Source organism: Lethenteron reissneri, unplaced genomic scaffold (assembly GCF_015708825.2).
Source record: "Lethenteron reissneri isolate LAM-NWPU_2019-01 unplaced genomic scaffold, ASM1570882v1 scaffold_1640, whole genome shotgun sequence".
Lineage (NCBI taxonomy): Eukaryota > Metazoa > Chordata > Hyperoartia > Petromyzontiformes > Petromyzontidae > Lethenteron > Lethenteron reissneri.
Window position 1 is genome coordinate 2930071 of NW_026891378.1, and position 23153 is coordinate 2953223.

General features: G+C 51.4%; 1 protein-coding gene across 1 annotated transcript; it reads left to right on the forward strand.

Annotated features, from left to right (window-relative positions):
- Positions 1–775: 775 nt before the first annotated feature.
- LOC133339122 (E3 ubiquitin/ISG15 ligase TRIM25-like) lies at positions 776–22919 on the forward strand. Its single transcript, XM_061547249.1, has 6 exons — positions 776–1336; positions 13267–13362; positions 14832–15065; positions 15339–15361; positions 15656–15750; positions 17194–22919. Exons 1-6 carry the CDS (start codon positions 776–778, stop codon positions 17742–17744), a joined length of 1560 nt encoding a protein of 519 aa, XP_061403233.1. The 3' UTR covers positions 17745–22919.
- Positions 22920–23153: the final 234 nt, after the last annotated feature.

The following is a 23153-nucleotide window of genomic DNA, read 5'->3' on the forward strand; positions in this document are numbered from 1 at the left end:
GTGTTACGGCCACACTACCCCTGGGGTGCCTGTCCCCCGCTCACATGAGCGGGTCACGGTGCCTCGCCCGGTGGTTTGTGGCTCCACAAACTGGACCCTGAGCCACAGCCCCGTGACCGAGTTAAACACGGCAACTCCCACCGGTGTCTCACAGCTCGACAACTGGAAGGCGACTTTGAGACAGGAACAAATTGTTTTCATGAAGTAGTTTAAAGTTTAAAGTGTTAAACTTAAAACTAAAAGAGTGAAACCGAAAGACGAAGATAACAACAATCTCGTGGAGTAGAGCGGCAGAAAGCAACGAGTTTAGTTGAGACGAGTTAAAGTGATGTGATTTGGTGATGTGAGTTGAGATCCGGTGAGTTCAGATAAGTTGAGGTGAGTTGCGGTGAGGTAAGTTGAGTTGGTGAGGTGAGTTGAGGTGAGTTGAGGTGAGGTGAGTTGATGTGAGGTGAGTTGAGGTGAGGTTAGGTGAGTTGAGTTCTGATGAGGTGAGTGAGGATAAGGATTTGAGACAAGGTAATCCGAGTCTTATTGTTTAAGCCACCCCTATACTCACTCACACGTCAACACATTCCAGGGCATATCTCGTGATATGCAAATCAAACTGAAAGTTTTCCTATTTCCTTGTCACCTATTTACGTAGCTTGTTCCTCGTTTCGCGTCTCAGACGCAGCCAGAGACTGCATGAGATATAGCTAGAGACTGCCTGAGCTCCATCAAGCGACTGCCTGAGCTACAGCCAGCGCCCATCTCTAAGTGGAGCCACAGGGCCATGGCGAGTGCAGCTCCCAGCGGTAGCGAGGCCCAAGGAGAGTTGACCTGCCCCATCTGTCTGGACGCCTTCCGCTGCCCCTGCACGCTCAGCTGCGGCCACTCGTTCTGCCTCGAGTGCGTGGAGGTCGCCTGGGATGCGGCCAAGTCCTTCTCCTGCCCACAGTGCCGAGTGACCTTCCCTCAGAGGCCCAAGCTGAACAAGAACTTCACGCTCGCCAACCTGGTGGAGCAGCGCAGTGCTGCTGAGAAAATGGCCACCGTGGTCTTGTGTGACTTCTGCAACGATGGCACGACTGCTGCCTCCAAGACCTGCTACAGGTGTGATACCTCCTACTGTGTGACTCATGTAAAGCCTCATCAGGAGAACCCGAAGTTCAGGGACCACATTCTGGTGGCTCCAGCCACGAATCCTGAAGACCGCAAGTGCAAGACGCACAGAAAGGAGCTCGAGTTTTTCTGCCGACAGGACAAGAGCTTGGTCTGTACAACCTGCACCATCGCAGGAGACCACAAGGGTCACGATGTGGCTATGCTGGAGGACGAGCACAAGACTCGGGAGGTGAGATGGTCTGCGTGTGTGAGCGGGAGCCCCTCCTGCATAAAGGCATAATTTCCCAGTACGAACTGAATAATATCCAGTAAAATATCATTCCTCTCTCAGCTGCTAATTGTTTCTTCACATTTTAACCTTGTGTAATGCGGGCGTAAATGGGCGGGGCGGATATGACGATCTGAGAGGGAGGAGTCAGGGTGACGTGGGGGAGAAGTTATAGCGGGGAGACAGGAAGCTATCTGGGTCAGTCGGGGGAGTGAAGGGTGGTGAACACGTTGGGTGGTCGCCGTGCCTCAGCCTGGTGGCTGAGGGGCTCATGACGGCGCCAGCCAGCGGGGTGGAAGAGAGAGTGGAGGATTGAGGTAGGAAGTGGCGAGATAGCCACAGAGGCCACGAAGGGCTGAGGTAGGAAGTGGCGAGATAGCCACAGAGGCCACGAAGGGCTGAGGTAGGAAATGGCGAGATAGCCATAGAGGCCACGAAGGGCTGACATTGGGAGGTGGCGAGATCGCCACGCACGGAGGAACATAGAGCAGCGATGGAGCTGCTGGGGGAGCAGCCAGAGGGCTGTACCAAGAGCCTGCAGCAGAGCTGCAGGAGCGTGGAAGGCTACGGGAGCGAAGGCAGATGTGGGGCTGCCAGGGAGAGAGTCTCAGGAGGAGTGCCGTGTGGGAAGGAGAACGCGAACCCCAAATAAAGGACACGGAGTCAGCAAGAAGTGTCTGAGTCCTTTTATTACACTGGAGTCAGAAGTGAAACGGCATCTCAAAACAACTGAGAGAAAGAAGAAAAAAAAAGAATATTCCTGCTACATCATCCGACGACGACGACCTTCCTCAGACGGTGGACCTGCCTGCGATGGAAGAGGAGATCCGTTCTGGAACGAGTACGGGTCCGGGTGAGCAAGGTGTCGCCGCGTCGGTGGACCTGTCTGTGCCGGAGGACGCCAACTTACGATGGAGACAGATGGCGATGCAGATGGGGACCTTGAAAATCGTGCTGGCGCAACTGTGTGAGTTCACCACGCCGAGGACGACGTCGGGGAGGCCCGGTGGTGATCCGCAGGCCTCTGCCTTTCCTGCGCTGCCAGCGCCATTGCCACGTGGCACGAAGACGCCATCTTGGGCGTGGCAGGGGAGAAACGGCGGGAAGCCGCCATCTTGTCTTCACCGCGGCGGGAGGACGCCGCCATCTTCAACATCGCGGCGGAGAGGCAGCCTTGCGCTGCCATCTGGAGGTGCCGCGGGGTGAGCAGCCTGCTGTGAGCTGCTGTTTTCGAGGGGGTGCTGCGAGGAGAAGACGCCGATGCTGCAGCTGCTGGGGCGGGAGCTTCCCGTCCTGGCTCGGGTGCGTGACAACGGAGCCGTCAAGTCGCCGAACGAGTTCTGCGAGGCGTCTCAAGTTGCCACCCTGCCGTCCTCTTCTTGCTGCAGCCCCGGGCGAGTCATAACGATACGCACCCGGCCTTAACACACACCTCACTCATCTTTCGAGGGCCGGGGGGGGCTATGTTGGGTTTCTCTTATGACTCGATTGTGCGGAGCGCGGTTCGGACTGTGTGTATATGTGTGTAATAACGATGAACGCGCTATCTGCTTGTTGCTTGGTGTCAATATAAGTGTGTGCGTGTGTTGAGAATGGACGGAGAGTCTGCTGTATTTGCTGAGTGTCAAATTGTGTGTGTGCGCTGCTGCGTGGAGTTGTTATCTTGATGGTGAAGTTAATTATTAACTTGGGAGCTTCGGGTATCTTGCGCTGTATTATTTGTGGGTTACCTTGTGCGATGGGCTTAATTCGAAAAAATATATATATTTTTTTGGTGTATTGTGCTGCGAGGTGCTGTGTGCGATGCGATTGTTGCAAGAGAGAGAATAATTGTGTTGTTGCTGCAAAGTTACGACAGGATTAATGGTGTGTTGGTTGCCTGCAGATCTGCTTGCTATTGTGCTTAAATGTACGCGTGTGATCGCGATATGCTGATTGCATGTGCTGTTTTACCGTTCTGTATGGTTATGGGGTGCGATGCAGTGGTTGACTATTGGAATTGAGATTGTTATTATATTGTGCGTACTTGTTGGAAATTGGTAACAAATTCGAGGGGGACCCAAATATTTGGTTGTATGGTTGTTGTGCACACGAGATTGCGTGTATATTATAGAGGGGGACCCTAAAAATTTGGTTGTATGGGTGTTGTGCACACGAGATTGCGTGTATATTATAGAGGGGGACCCAAAAATTTGGTTGTATGGGTGTTGTGCACACGACATTGCGTGTATATTATAGGGGTAATTGAGCTTTTTGAAAAGGGGGGGGCGCGATGACGCCGTTGTGGGTGGCTTAGATGTTAATGCTAATGGGATCGTAAATTGGCGCCAAGTGGCGTCGTGTATTGGTTGATTGCATGCAGCCACGAGTTGCTTTGCGAGTTGGGTTGTGTAACTAATGTGGTTGGTAAAATATTGGTTAAAAATTCCCCGATATGACTGCTGCGCACAGCAAGCTGGGGCTGTGCGTCTATCGTTGTTGGGGTTGTTACAATAAGACGGGGGATGCATTTTGTGACCCCCAGCTAAGGGAAGCTGGGGTGCACGAATGTAGAAAACTGGCCACGTGTTCGCACGTTGGGCCGCCATTTTGCGCGCACGCGGGGTATGGCGACGATGCGCTTTGCGGAAAGGGCCGCCATTTTGAGTGCGCGCGAGAGATTGCGCGAACGCGCTGGGCGAAGGGGGACGCCAATTTTGAGCGCGCGGGAAAAACCGGGGTGGGGCAAATATTCCATCTGTTATGCCTGCCATTGTTGATTGGGTGATGCACGAGTTGTGGTCACATCGGCCTATGGCTGATGGCTGACCTGACAGCCCGGAGGCGAAACCTCCGTGGTATGTCTTAAACTAATGGGCCATGTGCTCATATGGCTCGGGGAGTCATGGTTCAGTTGTGCGGTGGCAGACTGAACCTGGTGTGCCGGGGGCTCACGGGATCTGGGTTAGGGTGTTATTGTCTCTATAAGAGAACATTGCCCCGTGGGGGGAGTCCATGGGGTCTGGCATTGCCGGGGGATGAACCTTCCCTGGGCTATAAAGCATCGGACTATACGAGGCTGGTGTGTGTCCATCTCCGATGGGATAGTAAGGGAGGAGCATGGCCGAGTTGCTGCTCATCCCCGAAATTGCACTAGCTGAGAGTATGGTCAGTGGATGTTGCTGTGGGTTGACGACCACGGTGGGGGTTAGGGCGAGTTAAACGTTACCGCTGGGGAGCGTGGCTCTCTCCACGCGAGGGTGTGCGATTAGGTGTTTTGTTGGGTTGCTGAGAGTGACCGTGGGTACATGCTGTGTACGTGCGATGTCTGTGCTGGTCCTCAAGGGAGGACTGCTGGTGGGCAAAAGCAGGAAATTGTGTTGTTGTTGTTGTCACGTGTAAATAATATTGTTGTTAAAATGTAAATACTGGGGCATCCATTGCGTTATTTTGGGTATTTATGGGGAGTTTTTTTAAGCGGGCTGGATTTACATCATCTCCACTACCCTGAGGCCGGGTGGCTGTCGTGTACGACATGCGGATGTGCGTTGTTGTGCTGTGCCTCAGGGGATTGGATTCTCCTTCTCGTCACAGATTCTTCAGCTCCCGTCGCACTGGGTGTTACCTGGTGTGCTAGCTGGATGAGGACTTGAAGGAGCAATTGAGCGCCGTTCGTCATTCCTGCTCTACCACTTGCTCTTTGACGTTGGACTTGAGCCGAGCGGATGGAACTGCAACATGGACACGCACTAAAACATCACATTTCTGGATTGTGCGCGTTGGCCGTTCTTGCGTGTCAGTTGCCGTTGTTGTTCATTGTGCCATTCTTATTCTTGTTGTTGTTGTGCGGAGGACAGGCCGGTATTCTGTTCCAGTTCCTGATACCTCCCTTTCCTTGCTTGTGTTGTTGTTGTTATAATCTCCGTTGTGTCTGGGGGACTCCTGATTGTGATGCCTTCGCCCGCATTATTTTGTTCTGTTTCAGCCGAGGACGGCTGGGATTTTCTCTACGGGGGAGGGTAGTGTAATGCGGGCGTAAATGGGCGGGGCGGATATGACGATCCGAGAGGGAGGAGTCAGGGTGACGTGGGGGAGAAGTTATAGCGGGGAGACAGGAAGCTATCTGGGTCAGTCGGGGGAGTGAAGGGTGGTGAACACGTTGGGTGGTCGCCGTGCCTCAGCCTGGTGGCTGAGGGGCTCATGACGGCGCCAGCCAGCGGGGTGGAAGAGAGAGTGGAGGATTGAGGTAGGAAGTGGCGAGATAGCCACAGAGGCCACGAAGGGCTGAGATAGGAAGTGGCGAGATAGCCATAGAGGCCACGAAGGGCTGACATTGGGAGGTGGCGAGATCGCCACGCACGGAGGAACAGGGAGCAGCGATGGAGCTGCTGGGGGAGCAGCCAGAGGGCTGTACCAAGAGCCTGCAGCGGAGCTGCAGGAGCGTGGAAGGCTACGGGAGCGAAGGCAGATGTGGGGCTGCCAGGGAGAGAGTCTCAGGAGGAGTGCCGTGTGGGAAGGAGAACGCGAACCCCAAATAAAGGACACGGAGTCAGCAAGAAGTGTCCGAGTCCTTTTATTACACTTGTTTCAACATAAAATATGCTGAGGTTGTCATAGTACAGAAATAATACAACCACAATTATCAATCCTGTTATATGACACATTTATAAATGTGCTCTTAGTATATTTTATAAAACTGAAGGACTTTAATGTGTAGAATGTTTACTAAAAACGACGTGAGTGCATATACCGTGATTCGTGAAGTTGTTTGTAAAAGAAATGTCGTTTGTGGTAGAGAGGAGCATTCCCTAAAATGTTTACTAAATGTAAAACGACTGGGACTGCGTGAGCCGTAGTGCTCACCGCTTGGTAGCCTCATGCTGGTCCGTGCCAGTTTAGCGCCGCACTTTACAGCAGCTACTGGGTCACTGGACTTGGCGTTCCAGAAATGTCGCGTGATTTTGGCAGACCAAGTATTTCGTGATCGTATTTTATTTTCATCAAAATGCTCTCTACCGAATTTCTCCGACACTCAACAGAGACATGGCAGCCCTTCCTTGTGCCATGTCAAATTTTACTAAAACTATTTTTTATTCTACCAGGTGAAGCTCACTGAGCTCAAAGAAGTGGCTTATCAAGTCGAAATTCATTGCAGCCAAATACTCCCAACGTACGTTTTTAAATGTAGAGGGAAAAACCGGAATACCCGGAGAAAAATCCATGCAACTGTAATGGGCTCAATATAGGCGCACACAACTTCTTGGGAGGCAACACTATTTATTAACTCAACGTACACTTAACATAGGGTGGTGACCACCGACCTATTCTAACTAACACACACCATCACTCATTAACACAGACTCTCGGATACAACTAGCGTGACCCAGCCAGCAGGGCTACTGGCTAGTCCGCTGACTGGAGGCGTGACTCTTCACGAGGCGTTTTCATGAGGCATCTTCTCTCTTGGCACGAGCAGCCCCGAACCCGGTTAGGAGTCCGCTTATATCCGCCTCGGCATGTCCGGACCACACCCCGACCACGCCCACCTTTGAGAACTCTCGAGAAGCTCCTCTGCTGTCCACATGGCCCCCAAGGTGGCCCCGGGGCCCCCGGCCCCCCTCTTGATCCGGTAACGTGCCCAGCCGGGTTCACTCAGAGTGCCACGGCCTCACACAACCCCCGTGGCCCTCACCCACGGCCACCAGATCCCCTGAACCGGCCCTAACGTCATTCCCACCTCCAGACGGGATGTCATGTGTGTGTGTGTAGACCCGCGTAGTAGTGACGCTCCCCCGCATAGTGACGTCACACATGTGCGTGTGTGTCTGTACACATTAGTGATGCTACAAGTCACTACATCAACCCCCCGCAAATTACCCCCCAAAAAAACCCATGTGCCCCCAACAATAACAACAAATAACCGAAGGGAATAAATTCCGCCAGAACATATGTACAAATATAACAGAACACACAACGAACCATGAACATGGCAACAGGGAATGATAAACACATTCCACGAAAAAGGTACAGGGCAACCCCAACGGCAACCCTGTGGGTGAAACCACAAAAAGACACATGCGCGCTTGCAACAAATAAAAAAACTGCAGAGCACTACGCACGCGTAAAAGTGTTATTTGAAGCGAGCAGTACGGGAGCGAATCCTTGTGGCCGGACCCCCAGGTGATGTGGTCCGAAGCACCCCAGAGGACGAGGGGGCAACTCCCTTACAGGCAGGAGCCCGCGGCCCCTCCGGCAAGGGCGGCAGGGCTTGCGGAGGACCACTGGGTGGCAGCCTCACCGCTCGGAGCGGGCCTTCGGGACGAGCAGCTCCAGATGGCTTGGAGGGGGTCACGAGCTCCGATCCTGAGGGCGGGACCACAGACCCACCCTGAGGGAGCACCTCAACCGGCGCATCCCCCTGCTCGCCCAGCGCACCAGACATGTGGCCCTTGGGGATTGGGGATGAATGAATGCGGCGGGGTGGAACGAACGGTTTAAGCCGCGACGGGTGAACGAACCAAGTCCGATGATCGAACCGTATTTTAACGCACTGAGGGCGGTCGGCTTCCACAACCTCGACCGGCCCCCACCAGGGTTTGTACAACTTCGGGGACGTGCCGACAGGCACCTGTGGGCGATGCAGCCAAGCCCCATCCCCAGAGGCCCACTGCTTGCCCGACACCCAACGACCCTGTAAGCGTTCATTGGCCCGCTGTCTAGCGGCTGAATGTGCCCTAGAGGCCTCGCGCGCCTCCGAGACGTGCTGAACGTTGAACCGCATGGGATCAGACATGGCCACCTTGGCCTTAGAAGGGTTCACTTTAAGCTGAATGTCAATGGCGGGGTTAGGTTCCCGGCCGTACAACAGGAAGAAGGGCGAGTAGCCAGTGGAAACATGGGGAGCCATTCTGTAGGCCGCGAGCACCCCCGGGATGCGTAGATCCCAATCTTTGTGTGACTCATCGACCTGGTGATTCAACATCGAAACCAGGGTCCGATTAAGCCTCTCCACCATCCCATCTATTTGGGGGTGGTAGGGCGAGGTGCGGACCTTCTCTGTGCCCAGAAGGTTGCAGACCTCCTTCAGCAGGCTGGCAGAATTTTTTTGCCCTTGATCAGTAAAGAGGCGCTCTGGGGCGCCCTTGTCTAGCACGTACCCTTGCAGGAACGCCTCGGCAATACTGACGGCCGTCTAATTTGGGAGCGGCCAAGCAACAGGCCACCACGAGAAATATTCAACTCCCACAAGCAATTTTTTGTTCCCCTGGGCCGTACTGGGGAAAGGACCCAATATACCAAGAGCCACCAGCTCATTAATGCGGGACACTTTAATCTACTGCAAGGGCAGGCAGAATTTAACAGGCGGCGGCTTCCGGCGTGCACACTGCACACAACCCTTGATAATATTAGCGACGTCCGCCGCCATGCCAAGCCAAAAATAATCGAGTTTCAGGGCGGCGAGCGTCTTGTGCCATCCCAAATGTATCAGCCATTCATGAATGGCGACGACAAGCCTGCTTCTGAGGCATGTAGGCACCACGATGTTATAACGCTGCAGCCCGCCGTCTAAACACATCAGCAAGCCCCCCTTGAGGACCACTGGAGCGACCTTGCGCCGGCCCACGACATCCCCTGGTACCTCAACCCGGCGGTGCAATTTCAGGAGGGAAGCATCTTCGCTCTGGAGGCGCCCCCACTCCGAGTGGGACAACTCTAAGACAGCATCACAAGGGACGGGGGTCTTGGGGGAGTGCATCGATGCTGCCGCAACAATGGGAGCAGGTGACTGCACCTCTGGAGACTTGCACCGAAGCGGACCCAACAAGCAGGCACAACGGACGTCAGAGAGAAGCCGCGACAACGCATTGGCGTTAGTGTGCCGAGCCCCTCTATGATGCGACACCCGGAAGGAGTAATCCTGAAGGATTTCCAACCAGCGCGACAACTGTCCCGAAGGCTGGTCAACACGCAACGCGTATTGTAAGGCGGCATGATTGGAGCGCACCCCAAACGTCCTTCCATTTAAATAGGGTCGGTACTGCTGCACGAAAAAAACAATTGCGAGCAGCTCCCTCTGCATTACACAATAACGCTGCTCAGCCGGCGAGAGCACCCTGCTCCCGTACGCCACCACCCTCTCGACACCGTTAACCATCTGCGACAACACAGCACCAATGACTGTATTGCTGGCATTGGTGTCTAGGATGAAGGGTAGGGAGAAATCTGGGTACCGCAGGGGAGGGGCGTGCACCAACCCGTCCCGGAGAGCAACGAAGGCGGCCTCCTCCTCCATGCCCCAATGAAATTTCTGCCCTTTCGCCATGAGTGCGTGGAGAGGCAATATATAAAAAATCAATTCTGAAACAATGGTGACGGAGGCGCCGGAGTCAGTGAGGATCCGCACATAAATTCCCTGAATGGTACCGACGACCGTAGATGACCCGACGGCCGTGGCCACGACTCGACGGGATAACTGCGACCACTGTGCGTGCCCGAAGTCCCAATTCTCACTCGACGCGGCGTAACCCCCGCGCGGCACGATCCGACGCGAAGGAGTAACGACCGTACACGAATCAACACGATCGAAAAATGGGTGAGGTGGGAACGAGGGCCGAATGTGTGGTGCACCGCGACTCGCCTGGGGACCCTTTGAAGCCGAAGAAAGGTGAGGAGACGAGGACGACTACCCAGGGCGTCCTCGACATGGCGACCGGCACTCCACAGCGACGTGTCCCGGCCGCCCGCAGTTAAAGCAGATGCTGCGAGTGGAGCCCTATCAGGGAGGCAAATGTGGAAGACGGTCGTGCGTCCCTTGGCGCTCGGCAGCACGCCTCTGGCTCCCGGCGCCGCGCACGGTGGCGCAAACAGGGGCGGACTCGTCCTCCTCGGACGTCCCACCTTCCGGTGTAGCACAAGCCACGAGGCCTGAGCGCTTCTTCAACCCGAGGTGGGACTGGATACATCGCGTGATCACGAGGGATGTCGGATCATCGTCCTCGGACGCGGGCAGGGCGACGTTCAGCTCCTTAGCCAGCCCCAACAACAGGTCCATCACCAGGGAGTCGACACCTGTTGGCTGAAGTTTCGGGAACGCGGCCTGAGCCAGCGACAAGAGGGCACTTCTGAAGGCGAGGAGCGACTCGGATTCCTCCCGCCGTCATTCCACGAACCTGTTCCGGACAGTGAACGGCAGGTCGTAAATGGTGGCCATCTCCTTGAAGGCCAACGCCAGTGTGGAGCGCCGTGTAGGTGGAATGGTGCAAAAATCCCCCAACACGTCATCCAGACACGTGGGAGTGCCTTCAATGCTTCCTCGTCAGTCCCCTCCCAATCCTCGCCAGCCGCTGTGAACTCTCGCATGAAGGGGAGTCGGCGATGCAGCGCAGGGACGTCCCGCTGCATGGCTGGTGGGTGAGCAAAAATGGCGGCCTCCTCGCCGTGTGTTCCCACCAAAATGGCTGCCGCGTGGCCCGCTGGCATGGCGGGAAATTCACGTGACCGGACCACAGCCGTGGCAGCGGCATCGCCACATGGTCCCGGCCCCGGCTCCTCTGTCGATGGCTAGCCGACGTCGAGTTTGGCGACCAGCTCTGCCGCGGCACCCAGCAACTCCGCTAGGCGGACGCTTGTCTTCCGGCGATCGTCGGCCAGAGACGGGTTCGCTGGTCGGACCGCACCGCGCTGCTCCACCGCCGGTGTCACGTCGGCTGTGCTCTCCGGGGCTGCCATCCCCGGGGCTGTCGGCAGGACGAGAGCTCCATCGTCGTCCTCCTCTCCCAAGAAGTGCCTCGCAGGTTGCCTATGGCGTGTGGTCATTGCACCTTAACTTTTGCCACTTCTGGCACCATATGTAATGGGCTCAAAATATGTGCACACAACGTCTTGGGAGGCAACACTATTTATTAACTCAACTTACACTTAACATGGGGTGGTGACCACCGACCTATTCTAACTAACACACATCATCACTCACTAACACGGACTCTCAGATACAACTAGCGTGACCCAGCCAGAAAGGCTACTGGCTAGTCCGCTGACTGGAGGCTTGACTCTTCTTCACGAGGCGTCTTCACAATGCATCTTCTCTCTTGACACGAGCAGCCCTGAACCCGGTGAAGAATCCGCTTATATCCGCCTTGGCGTGTCCGGGCCACACCCCGACCGCGCCCACCTTCGAGAACTCTTAAGAAGCTCCTCTGCTGTCCACGTGGCCCCCAAGGTGGCCCCGGGGCCCCCTGACCCACCTTGATATGGTAACGTGTCCAGCCGGGTTCATTCCGAGTGTCACGGCCTCACGCAACCCCCGTGGCCCTCACCCACGGCCACCAGATCCCCTGAACCGGCCCTGACGTCATTCCTGCCTCCAGATGGGATGACGTCATGTGTGTGTGTAATCGAGATTTGAAGTTTTCGTGACTGCAGGGATCCATACTTTTTGGTTCTTTCAGTAAAGTCACGTAGGTATAAAGAAGAATAAATTAAATCACGACATTTTAGGCGCAACACAAGCGTCCGTCATCAGGTGGGACAACCACAGCAAGAAACAACTGCTGAAGTGGGGGGGGGGGGGGCAGGGAGGAGAGACAGAAGGGGGGGAGTTTGGGGTAGGAGGAGTGGAGGGCTGCCGAGTGAAGAGCAGCTAGAAGGGATCAAAGGGCAAACGCAAAAGCAAAAGGAGATGCGGATATGAAGGAAACACGATAAAGCATTTAAGTTTTTACCTGGTTAATAACGTCCTTCCAGTAATTGCTCAATTTGTATCCATCTTCTCGGTTGAAGTTTTGTCTGCTTATATATCTGGATGGCTTCATGAAGAAACCTTAGATAGTAGCCTGACGGTTTGCAAAGTACCTTGGTCTCGGAAAAATACAATATCATGAGAGCCTACAGCATTATAGCAGTGGTCAGCCACAGTGGAGTTAGTTCTACCATGTTTCAGGTCTGACTTGTGCTCGCGAACACGGTCTGATATATGTCGTTTTGTTTCCCCAATGTAACAATCACCACAAGTGCAACTTAGTTTGTAGACTCCAGGATATTGCATGTCAGGAATGAAATCCTTCACAGATGGGATTAGATCACGGATTTTGTGTACTGTATTGAATCGGACCTGGATCTTGTGTTTGTTTAAGATTTTGGAAATATTTTTGGTGACGCCTGCTATGTATGGTAATGTGATGGTTTTGGTCGGCGTCTCAGGGGGTTGTTTCTCCATGGTTGGAGAAATAGCTTTGCGAATAATGCGGTCCAAATATCCATTCATATTATGGGCCTGGTGTATGTATTCCAGTTCACTGGCAAGGTGGTGTTGGTCGGAAATGCAGTGGGCCCTATGGTGTAGTGTTTTGATGAGGGAATTCTTCTGTGCCGGATGGTGACGTCATAAATGTGCGTGTGTGTGTGTACACAGTAATGACGCTACAAGTCACTACATAACCATGGGGAGAACAAACTCCAAATATTCAGGTGTCAGGGTCGGGATCAAAACCACGTCACTGCTGTACGCCAGGCAAGTTACATTAACATCTTGCGGCGCCTTTCCCCCCCACTACTCAGAGCCCCACCCACTGCTCAGGTAGCCCCGCCCACGACTCAGGTGGTTCCACAGGCTTTGGCTCCTGCGTGTGCTAAGCCAAGTATATGTATGCAGAACTTATTTCGCACCAAACGTTGCAACCGTGCTCATCGGAGGTGTGGGGGAATGACAACTAAACACAAAATGATCCAGGAGGCGTTTGAGCTCCTCGTAAAATTGGTTCCCTGCAGCGCTTGCTCACCCAGTATCCATCACTGCACAGGGGCCGCTGCAGCCTGGAGATGGGACCGTCACTGTGGAGGGGTCTGTGTGGAGTGGGGGTGAGAGGGGGCGCTCAGAGAGTGAGTGGAGTCTCCCCTGGTGACGTCTCTCACAGAAACAAGTGGGAGAGGAGACGCTGGCGGTGGAGGAGAAGAGGAGGAAGGCGAAGGAGTCCATAAAGCGGATGGAGGCCGCTCGCAGGGACGTGCAGGTACCACATCTGGGCCGGACTGTGACCTCGTGACTCCACCCTGAGTAGGGGTTGTGATGGAGGACAACTCCATTCATTCACGTGGACTTCCATTGGCTCTGAACACATCGTGGGACTAAAGACACAACGGTCAATGTGCCTCAATACCCAGGACGAGCAAATAAGTGGTTGTCATCTCCAATGAGGAACTGGATCAGTCGTAAAAATTCCACATTCTTAGGATGGGAGACCAATATCCCCATGTGAACTGCCACTTCATCTTCTGTTACATATCTGTCTATTCTGGCCAGATGAGGTGGCACATACCTGTTATCCAGTACATTGGTGGCAGGGTTCACATTATATATGTTTACAATATGTATCGCATTGTGCTATGAACCCAAGTCACCTGAGATCATCTCCCAGCGATGACTAACATCAGTAGCGAGAAATATCTGTAAAGCCATAACCACGCAATACACTGAATGCACGCAGTGTGCTTTGTACAATGTGCATATTCACGTAACCTTTTCACAAAGTACACTCCCATTCAGTATACTGAAATGTGCTATGTGAGCATAAAAGTTAATTTGAATTAAAAAGAGTATCCAACAAAGCACAGAGACACTTCGAGGTAAGGTCACCAAGTTGCACGTCCATTCTCAACGGTGCACCGATTTTATCACTGCCCAGTCACGAAACCCAGCTCTCGTGTTTAGTCCCAGCTGGGCTTGTTTTGTGGTAGGAATACAGCTTGGAAGCGTTGCTGAACAGGCAGCTTTAATTATGACCTTTTGCTTTTTCAATCTGCTCGCATTACACACACCTTGCACAACTATCCGAAAAGATGGGGTTCATATTTAATTAGTATTTAAATTCCTTATTTTTCTCAGATTTGTGATGTAATATTTGCGATTGAGTCCTGTGTAATTTGCAGGGTTATGATAGATGACAATTGTATTGTTCATTGGCTACCGAGGCTGTGATGCACAGGAGGGGTTCATCCTCCATCAGGTCACCGGGGTTACAGGTCAAAACGTCTCCCATTGTGTGGGTTGCATGGCCACAGTGGCAATACTGTGGATTTACGTTAATGCATCTCTATGGGTCTCGATGGGTCTCTATGTATCTCTGAGTGTCTCCTTGGGTTTAGTATACAGTCCATAGTTTGGGTTGTCTGACCAGTCACACTGCCCTAAATTGACTCAAATGGGTCGATATGCATCTATATTTGTCTTCATGTGTCTCTGTTTCTCTATGGGTCTCTATATCTGAGTATTTATGTATCTCTATGGATCGCGAGGTTTATCTATGGGTCGCTATAGGTTTACTTTATTGCCCATAGTTTGCGTTGTGTGGCCACATACGCTTTCCATTTATGATTCAGGAAAGAGAGGTGTAAACGCCACCTCCCTAAGACTTAGATCAACCATTGCGAGATTAACTCCTTTGTTAATTATTTAATAAAACCAAATCACACGCCCTGTCAGGGATCGATGACCGGGGTGAGGCAGCGAATCAATGGCGAGTTCGCCCGCATGAGAGCAGCTCTGGACGAGGACGAGAAGGCGGCTCTGGCTCGTGCGTCCATGAAGGAGCGCGAGCTGCTGACCCAGATCGAGAAGAACATCGCTCACTTCCAGCACGAGATCGGCGAGCTCCAGGCAGCAGCCACTCGTCTGGAGGGCCTAGTGCAGGAGAGGGACTCGCTCGCCTTCCTGCAGGTGAGCGATGAGTCTCCGGTGTCGCTATTTGTACAGAGCCCTCGGCAGCGTCAGAGTTGAGGCTCCTGAATGAGGTTTTCACATCGACTGCGCTTTGTCACGCACAGCCTGAGCTTCTGCCCGGTCCTTGCATTGTAACTCAGTATTGGTGCTCATGAGGTCATAAGCCAAGACTTTATGGTGTATATTCCACCCGCGGTGTTGCAGTGGGAAATCCACTGATCCCATGGGAATGGAGGCAGAGTCACAGTAATGCACATCTCTCTCCCACAGGGGCACCTGGAGGAGACGCGCAGGTACAGACGACTTTCACGCACGTCTCGACACACGACAACATGGGACTGAGTGCGAGGCGTGGGCAGTGAGACACTGGCTGTGTGTCGGGATGCTGTGTGTGTGATGATGCTGGGAGTGGTGGTGCTGATTGTGATGATGCTGGGGGTGATCATGCTGTATGTTGTGATGCTGTGAATGATTGTGATGTGAGTCGTGATGCTTTGTGTGATGTGTCTATGTGATGGAGCTGTGATGATCCTGTGAGTGATGTTAATCTATGTGTGAAAGTGGCCGTGTCTGATCTGCTTTCACAGGACATGGTGGGCTACAGCAGCTCCACCCTCAGCTCCCAGCCAAGAGGACATTGCCTCGCTTAAACGCACCGAGGAAACTGTGACCAAATTTCTGTGTGAGTTCTTCAGTGTGAAACATGGGTGATGGGGCCATCTTCACAATAAATGATCACCGTGTGTGTGTGCACGAGGTCGATTCAGCCTAAAATAATTACCTGGAGTTGTGTAAACATCACCACTAGGGAGACAAAGGTGACCAGGGGTAGTCCTGGCAAACCCAGCCCCTTATGTGTCGTGCCAGCTTTCAAAGGTGCTGATTTGCCCCGACAGTCTGTTAAGGCAACAACGGGAATATGTATCTTTGTTCACATCATGGAACTTGATGCGATGTGAAGAAAATCGCCACTAGAGAGACAAAGGTGGTCGGGCGTGGTGCTGGCCACCCACCTCCTCATGTGCCCTGCTGGTCATCATAGATGCTCGCTAACAGCACTTGCCCCAATGATCTGTTGAGGCTACACAGGGGATCTTAGTCTTTGTTCACAGCCCATTTCAGGACCCTACTGAACACAGCCACGAGACTCAGTGTGGCGTTCTTGTGTAAATAATCAGCATTACGAGTCAGGGGTAATTGTTATGTTGAAGTGGAGTGTGTGCCTGTGAATGTGTCTGTGCATTTGTGCGTGGGGGGAGTGGTGGCATAGTGGTTAGCACACTGCACTACGAACCCAGTTACCTGGGTTTGATTACCCGCCATGGCTAACATCAGTGGCAGGTTTTATCTGATCCAGTCCTCGGCCTCTGCTAGGCAGTTTCAACCTCAAATGAGTTGCTGATGCTGGTAATGGTCATAATGATGGTGATAGTGATCATGATGAGGATGGTGGCAATGACAGTGGTGCATCGGCCAGTCATCTCAGTCGACCAATGGCACCTGGGACTACCCCATGACCTCCTGCCAGTGGGCGTTCTACACTTCACGTGGCCTCAACGTGCACGTAGCCTGGCACAAGTGCTGTGGTGACGTCACTGCCACTTAGTAGCAAATGGCAGTTGTTGTTGCTGTTGGTAATTATCTTGATGTTGGTGACGTGAGTGATGGGAATGGTGATGATATTGGTGAGTGATGGTGTTGGTCGTGGTGATGGCAGTGATGGTCGTGGTGATGGTAATGATGGTGATGGTTGTGATGGTTTTGCTGACGGCACAGTAGTAATGATATTGGTTATGGTGGTTATAATGATGTTTTTTGGGTTGGTGATGAAGATGTTAGAGATGGTGGTGATGGGGATAGTGGTGATGGTCCAGATGATGGTCGTGATGGTGGTGATTATTTGTGATGGTGCTAGTGGTGGTGATGATGGTTGTGATGTTGTTAATAGTGATGATGTTGATGTTCATAGTGGTGGTGATGGTGATGTATATGTTGTTGTTATTGATATTGATGGCGAGAATGGTTGGCGATGGTGATGTTATTGTTGATGGTGAAGATGGTTGGTGATGTTGATGATGGATGATGACGGTTGTTTGTAGTGATGTTGTCATCGCTGTCATCACAGACGGACGCTCACCGACTCTGGACACAATCTCAGCTTATGACCAACTCCAGATCTCCTCGGATCTCAGGACAGTGACGCGGACCAGTGACTTCCAGGATCGCCCCGATCACCCACACCGGTTTGATTGCTGTGCACAAGCCCTGTGCTGTGAGAGCTTCTCGTCGGGCCACCACTACTGGGAGGTGGACGTGGGGGACGCGGAGTCGTGGCGGGTTGGAGTCACGTACGGGACTATCCCACGGAAAGGGGGTGGTGTTGCACAGCTGCTGGGAGGGAGCGACACGTCCTGGTGTTTAGAGAAATATGACGACAGCTTCTCAGTGTTTCATGGTGGAGTGAAGACTGCACTGTCAGTTAGGGGGGCCCCCTTCCTCCGCAGAATCGGGCTTCACCTGCACTGGGAGGGGGGGCTCCTGGCGTTTTACCGCGCCGACTCCATGGAGGTGATCCACAAGGTTCGGCAGAGATTCTTGCAGCCTCTCTACCCTGGGATGTGGGTGGTGTATTGCAATGATCGATTGAAGATCGTGGATCTGAGTCGTGCATGCTGAGGTTGCGGAGAGATAGAAATCCAAGAAACCGAGACAGAAACCCAAGAAAAAGAGAGGGGGGATGGTGAGAAGAGGGTGAGGTGAGCGTGGAAGGGTAAAGTGAGGGGGGAGGGTGAGGGTCAGGTTGGCGTGCATGAACGATGTCGCTGGTGCAGTAAAAATCGCAGGTTCGTGTGGCCGCTCCTTCAGCTGCAGTGCGCGCTCGCGTCACCACGCCTCCTCATCCCTGCGATTCACCACCATCACCAACATCATCATCATCACCCTATTATCATGACTGTCATCATCACCATCAATACCACCAGCATCATAATCATCATCACCATCATTACCAACAGCATCACCAACATCATCATCGCCATCATCATTACTATCAACACCACCAAAACCATCATAATCACAATCACCAACATCATCACCACCATCATTACTATCATCATAACCATCACCCCATCATCATCACTATAATCAGCAACATCATCATCAACATCATTATCCCCATCATCACCACTACCACGAACAACACCATCACCACCATCAACCCACCATCAACACCACAATAATTATCACCATTATGACGTCCATTACCATCATCATAATCATTACCTATCATCACCACTATCAACATCACCATCATTATGACCATCATCACCATAACCATCATCACCACTATTAATATCATCACCACCATCATCACAATCACTGTCATCACCACCGTCAAAATTACCATCACAATCACTGTCATCACCACCGTCAAATTTACCATCAGCATCATCACGACCACCATCAAGCTCATCACCATCAATACCACGACTAACACCACGACCATTATCACCACCATCATCATTGCCACCACCATGATCACCACCATCATTATCATCATCACTATCAGCACCCACATCACCATCACCATTCTTCCAACCACCATCACAATAATCACAATCATCACCATCATTACGATCATCAACACCACAAAAACGGCCATAATCATCACCATTATCACATCCACCATCACGACCATCATCACCATTATCATCACTATCATCCTCACCGTGAAAACCACCATCACCATCACGACCATTACCACCATCTTCCTCAGCACCATCATTATTACCACCACTGTCATCACCACCACCATCATGATCACCACCATCATTATCATCATTGAGTATCACTGCCCACATCACCACCACGATTATCACCATTCTTACTATAATCATCACAACCATCACCACCGTCATCATCACCACCATCACTACCATCATTACTACCATGATCAACACCACTACCATCATCACCATTTCACCATTATTACCACCACTATCACCATCATCATGGTAACGTCTCTGTAACGTATTTGTAGCTCGGGCTGTTATTTTCGTTTGTTGTGTTTAACCGGGGCGATAACTCAAGACACCAGGATAGGAGTCTAATTTGTAAGAGTGAGTGGCATGGGGAGCGAGTGCTTGGGTGAGTAAGTAGATAAGTAACAGAGATTATGGGTGATTGAATGATTGAGTGAAGGCATGGTTGATTGGGTGAGATGGTGGGTGAGTGAGTAGGTGGGTAGACGTGGGAGATGGTTTGTGGGTGAGTGAGTGAGTGAATGGGTCAGTGGATCGGTGGCGTGTTTGAGTAAGTGAGAGAGTATGTGATTGGGTAAATTGTTGAGTGCATGAGTGAGTAGATTAGTGAGTGATCGATTGAGTGCATGGGTGATTGAGATGGTGGGTGAGTGAGTGGCTGAGTGGGTCAGTGGTTAAGTGAGTGAGTGAGAGGGTAGGTGAGTGGTAAATGATTGAGTGAGTGAGTTCAAGTGTATCGTCTGTAACCGGGTGTAGAACTCGAGAGACCAGTACAGGAGTCTCATTTGCAAGAGTGACCTGGGGCTGGGGGGGAATCTCCAAAATAACAAAAACGACAACGTAAGCACAGGGAACAATAACGAAGCGAAGATAAATTAGCGGAAAAAAACAAACAACAACCACCGCCGTTTTACAGACGAAACCGAAAACAAAACAGCGCCCTGAACAAACTCCCAATACTGCAAGGGTGAAGACAGCGTCTGTACCTCCAACTCACAGTCGTGTCCACGTGTTGGGGGACGATCTCGTCTACCCAGGGCCACCCGTCACGGTGTCCAACGCGACGTAACGACGATTCCCACAAACAACTCCCAACAGCCCACTCCTCCCGCACCCCCCCCCCCCCCCCACGGTTCCTGGGTTTGTCGTCTTAAAAGTGGACCTGTAGCCGCTGCAAGCTGCGCAGGGCATAATGTGTTCAAAGCGGCTAACCCGACGGATCATCTGGGCAGCTGCATTCTGCACTAACTGGAGCCTTTGCACTAATCCAAGTGGAAGCTCTGCATAGATAATCCAGGCGTGTTGAGACAAACGCATGAACTAATGATTACAGGTCTGGGGTAGAGAAGATCGAGCCCAACCTTCGGAGTATTTGTAGGTGGTAGAGATCTACTCTGACCGTAGCTATGAGCTGCAAGCGCACGGTCAAGCTCTGATCAAACGGCACACCGAGGTTGCCTACTTTGGACACAAGGGGAGGGCGAGCTCTCCTAATCAGTGGAGGATCGATGTGGCCCTGCCACGCTCACAGACGCTGCTCTGAGCCAACTATCATGTACTCTGTCTTGCTCAGGTTTAGCTGCAGCCAGTTTTGCTTCAGACAAGCATTCTGAAATAGTATATAACTACAATTTGCAATCGTATATTACTTCCTACCGATTTTTCAACACTAAATGCAAGCATGGGCAAGGCAGGAACACAACAACAGTCCCAGATCACACCAAGACAACACGGCAGTCCCGGGATACAACTGCACACGAATATCGAACTATTGATACGTGGGTATGGATCAAAGTTCCAATCACATTTGCAAATGAGGCTGTGTACAGCATGAATCTTCTGCTTCAGACATTTATAGAAGGAAGATTTATGATGTTAAGGGAAGAAACAAGGTTGTTCCAAAACGTTGGTGCCGCAATGGCAAAGGCCTTGTCACCCATTCCAATTCTCATTGTTGGGATAGTTAACAGGCAAATAGATGTACGTCTTCGGTTTCTTTGGTTTGACAGTGGGGTTTATGATTTAGATAAAGCACAGATTTGGCAATAAGGGTTTTATGGATGAACAGTGCCCAATGTAGATTTCGTTTAGCATCAAGTGATGTGAGATGGTATTTGAAGTCGAGGTCACATTTGTGGGTGCTGTATGATACATCCAAAAAAAATCCAAGATCAGAATGATGAATGGTGTTTAGTCTGTTAAGTGTTAGATTAGTAGTTGATGTATACGCAGCATCACCATAGCGAGATGCATTTCTGAGATCATTTTATCGTACAGTCTGTCTTGTGAGTAGAAAATCGTGGTCAAGAGTTTCAAAAGGCTTTTGACGAGGATACAATGCCACGTTACAGACAGGAATGCCGATTTGTCGTTAATTTAAGTGGCACAGCCGATGGTGCTGTACCTCGACACATCTATCACTTCTCCTGCCCAAAGGAGACAAACTTAACCCACGATTCATCAACTCGCTTAACAATAACCCTGGAATATGCTCTCACACAGCAGAGAATGGGGAAGATAAGGAGGTGTAAATTTCGATTTAAAGAGAAATAATAAAACAATAACATTTTCACGACGTATCGTTTGCAACACAAGCAATCGTCATCAGGTGTGAAAACTACAGCAAGAAACGTCGTGAGAAATGTATTATTTTATTATTTCCCTTCTACGTGGTGATGTTAAAGGGAGACAAAGGCGGCCGCGCGTGGTACTGCCCACCCACCCCCACTCCTCGTGTGCCGTGCCGGCCTTCATAGGTGCTACTCACTAACAGCACTTGGCTCAGCAGAAGTGTGCTAAGGCTGTACGGGGATATTTGTGAATACCTCTACAGTCTTGTCATCTCCCACAGCTACGAAATTACGTAGCCATCTCTGCAATCATATTTAGTCAGCTGGGAAGAATAAGACGGAGTTCATTCGCAAATCAGTGGGGTATCTCTCAATGGATCGACCTGTATTAGGGTGATTTCTCAAGGTTGTGGTTTATATTTTAAAAAGGTGGTTTCAGGTGTTGGTGGTTTGTGGTCAATGCAGGAATGAACGCTTTGTTACAATGTGGCTTTTTATTAAATGGTGTATGGGCAACTACACGAGGTTATTTTGTTTTAGCCAAATGAGAGTGAGTAAGTGGGTGCGTGAGATGGTGAGTAATTAAATCAGTGAGTGGGTGAGTGTAAAATGACACAATGTGTGTGAGATGGTGCATGAATGAGTGATATGGTCGGTGAGTAAATCGATGGGTGCGTGAGATGGTGGGTTAGTAGGATGGTGTGGTGAGTTTAGGGCGATGTATGAGAGGTGAGTTAGCATGAAATATGTTGAGATAAGATGACGTGAATTGAGATGAGGTGAATTGAGGTGAGATGAGGTGTATGAAGATGAGATGAGATGAGTTGTCATGTAAGTTGAGATGGACTTTGACCAACCACCCCTAGCGCTCACACGTCAGCACCTTTCAAACCGTAAGAACCAAACAGTGCAGTACTTTATGATGACAAAAACGACAAATGCACGCATTACACCGTGATCACGGGACTCCGGGAGGAGACCATCGACGACTGCCGGTCCGGCGGCTCCGAGACCTCAGACTGCAGCTGCGCCAAGCTGTTCAACGTGCGGTCGGAGGTGCCGGCCAAGTACAAACACCGTCTTTTTGAGTGCAAACTTCTAGAGCGCAGTTGTCAGTGCAAAACAAGACACCCCCTGCTGGGTGCTGGGAATCCTTGAGGCTGCAAACGACTTCACTGCAGATTCGTGTATCCCGGGTTCATGCTGCCTCAAGGCCGTAGCCATGGAGTCAACATTGGGGGGGACCAAATCTTCCAGGGGGTCTGGGGGTCACCCCCTCAGAAAAAAAATCTAAATTTGAAAACAAATTTCCTGCCTAAAATATAAAAAAAAATCACTAACACATAGGATGGACTTTTTATTAATTGTTTACAATGTCTAATAGTGTATTGTATGACATTGCTGTTTTTTTCCTTTTTACCTTTTCTTGTTTCATTGTATGTAATGGCAGACATTAGGGATTAATAAAGTACAAGCATAACTAGAATCATATAAACAGAAATCTATTTAATAGCAATATATTGGGGGGGGGGGGGGGGGCATTTTGAGAATATTTTAATATTGCATGTGTAGTGTTGTAAATAACAGATGAATAAACTCCTTTAAGGCACACACTGGTTTACTGTCTTTCTTCTGACACAGTCCCAACACACACTGAGGGATATACGGTTCCCTCACCCGTAGCCTCAGGAGGTACAGCCTCCGTACCTGGCGGGACCTATACACAGTTCTGACTGCTAGCCTAGAGAGGTACA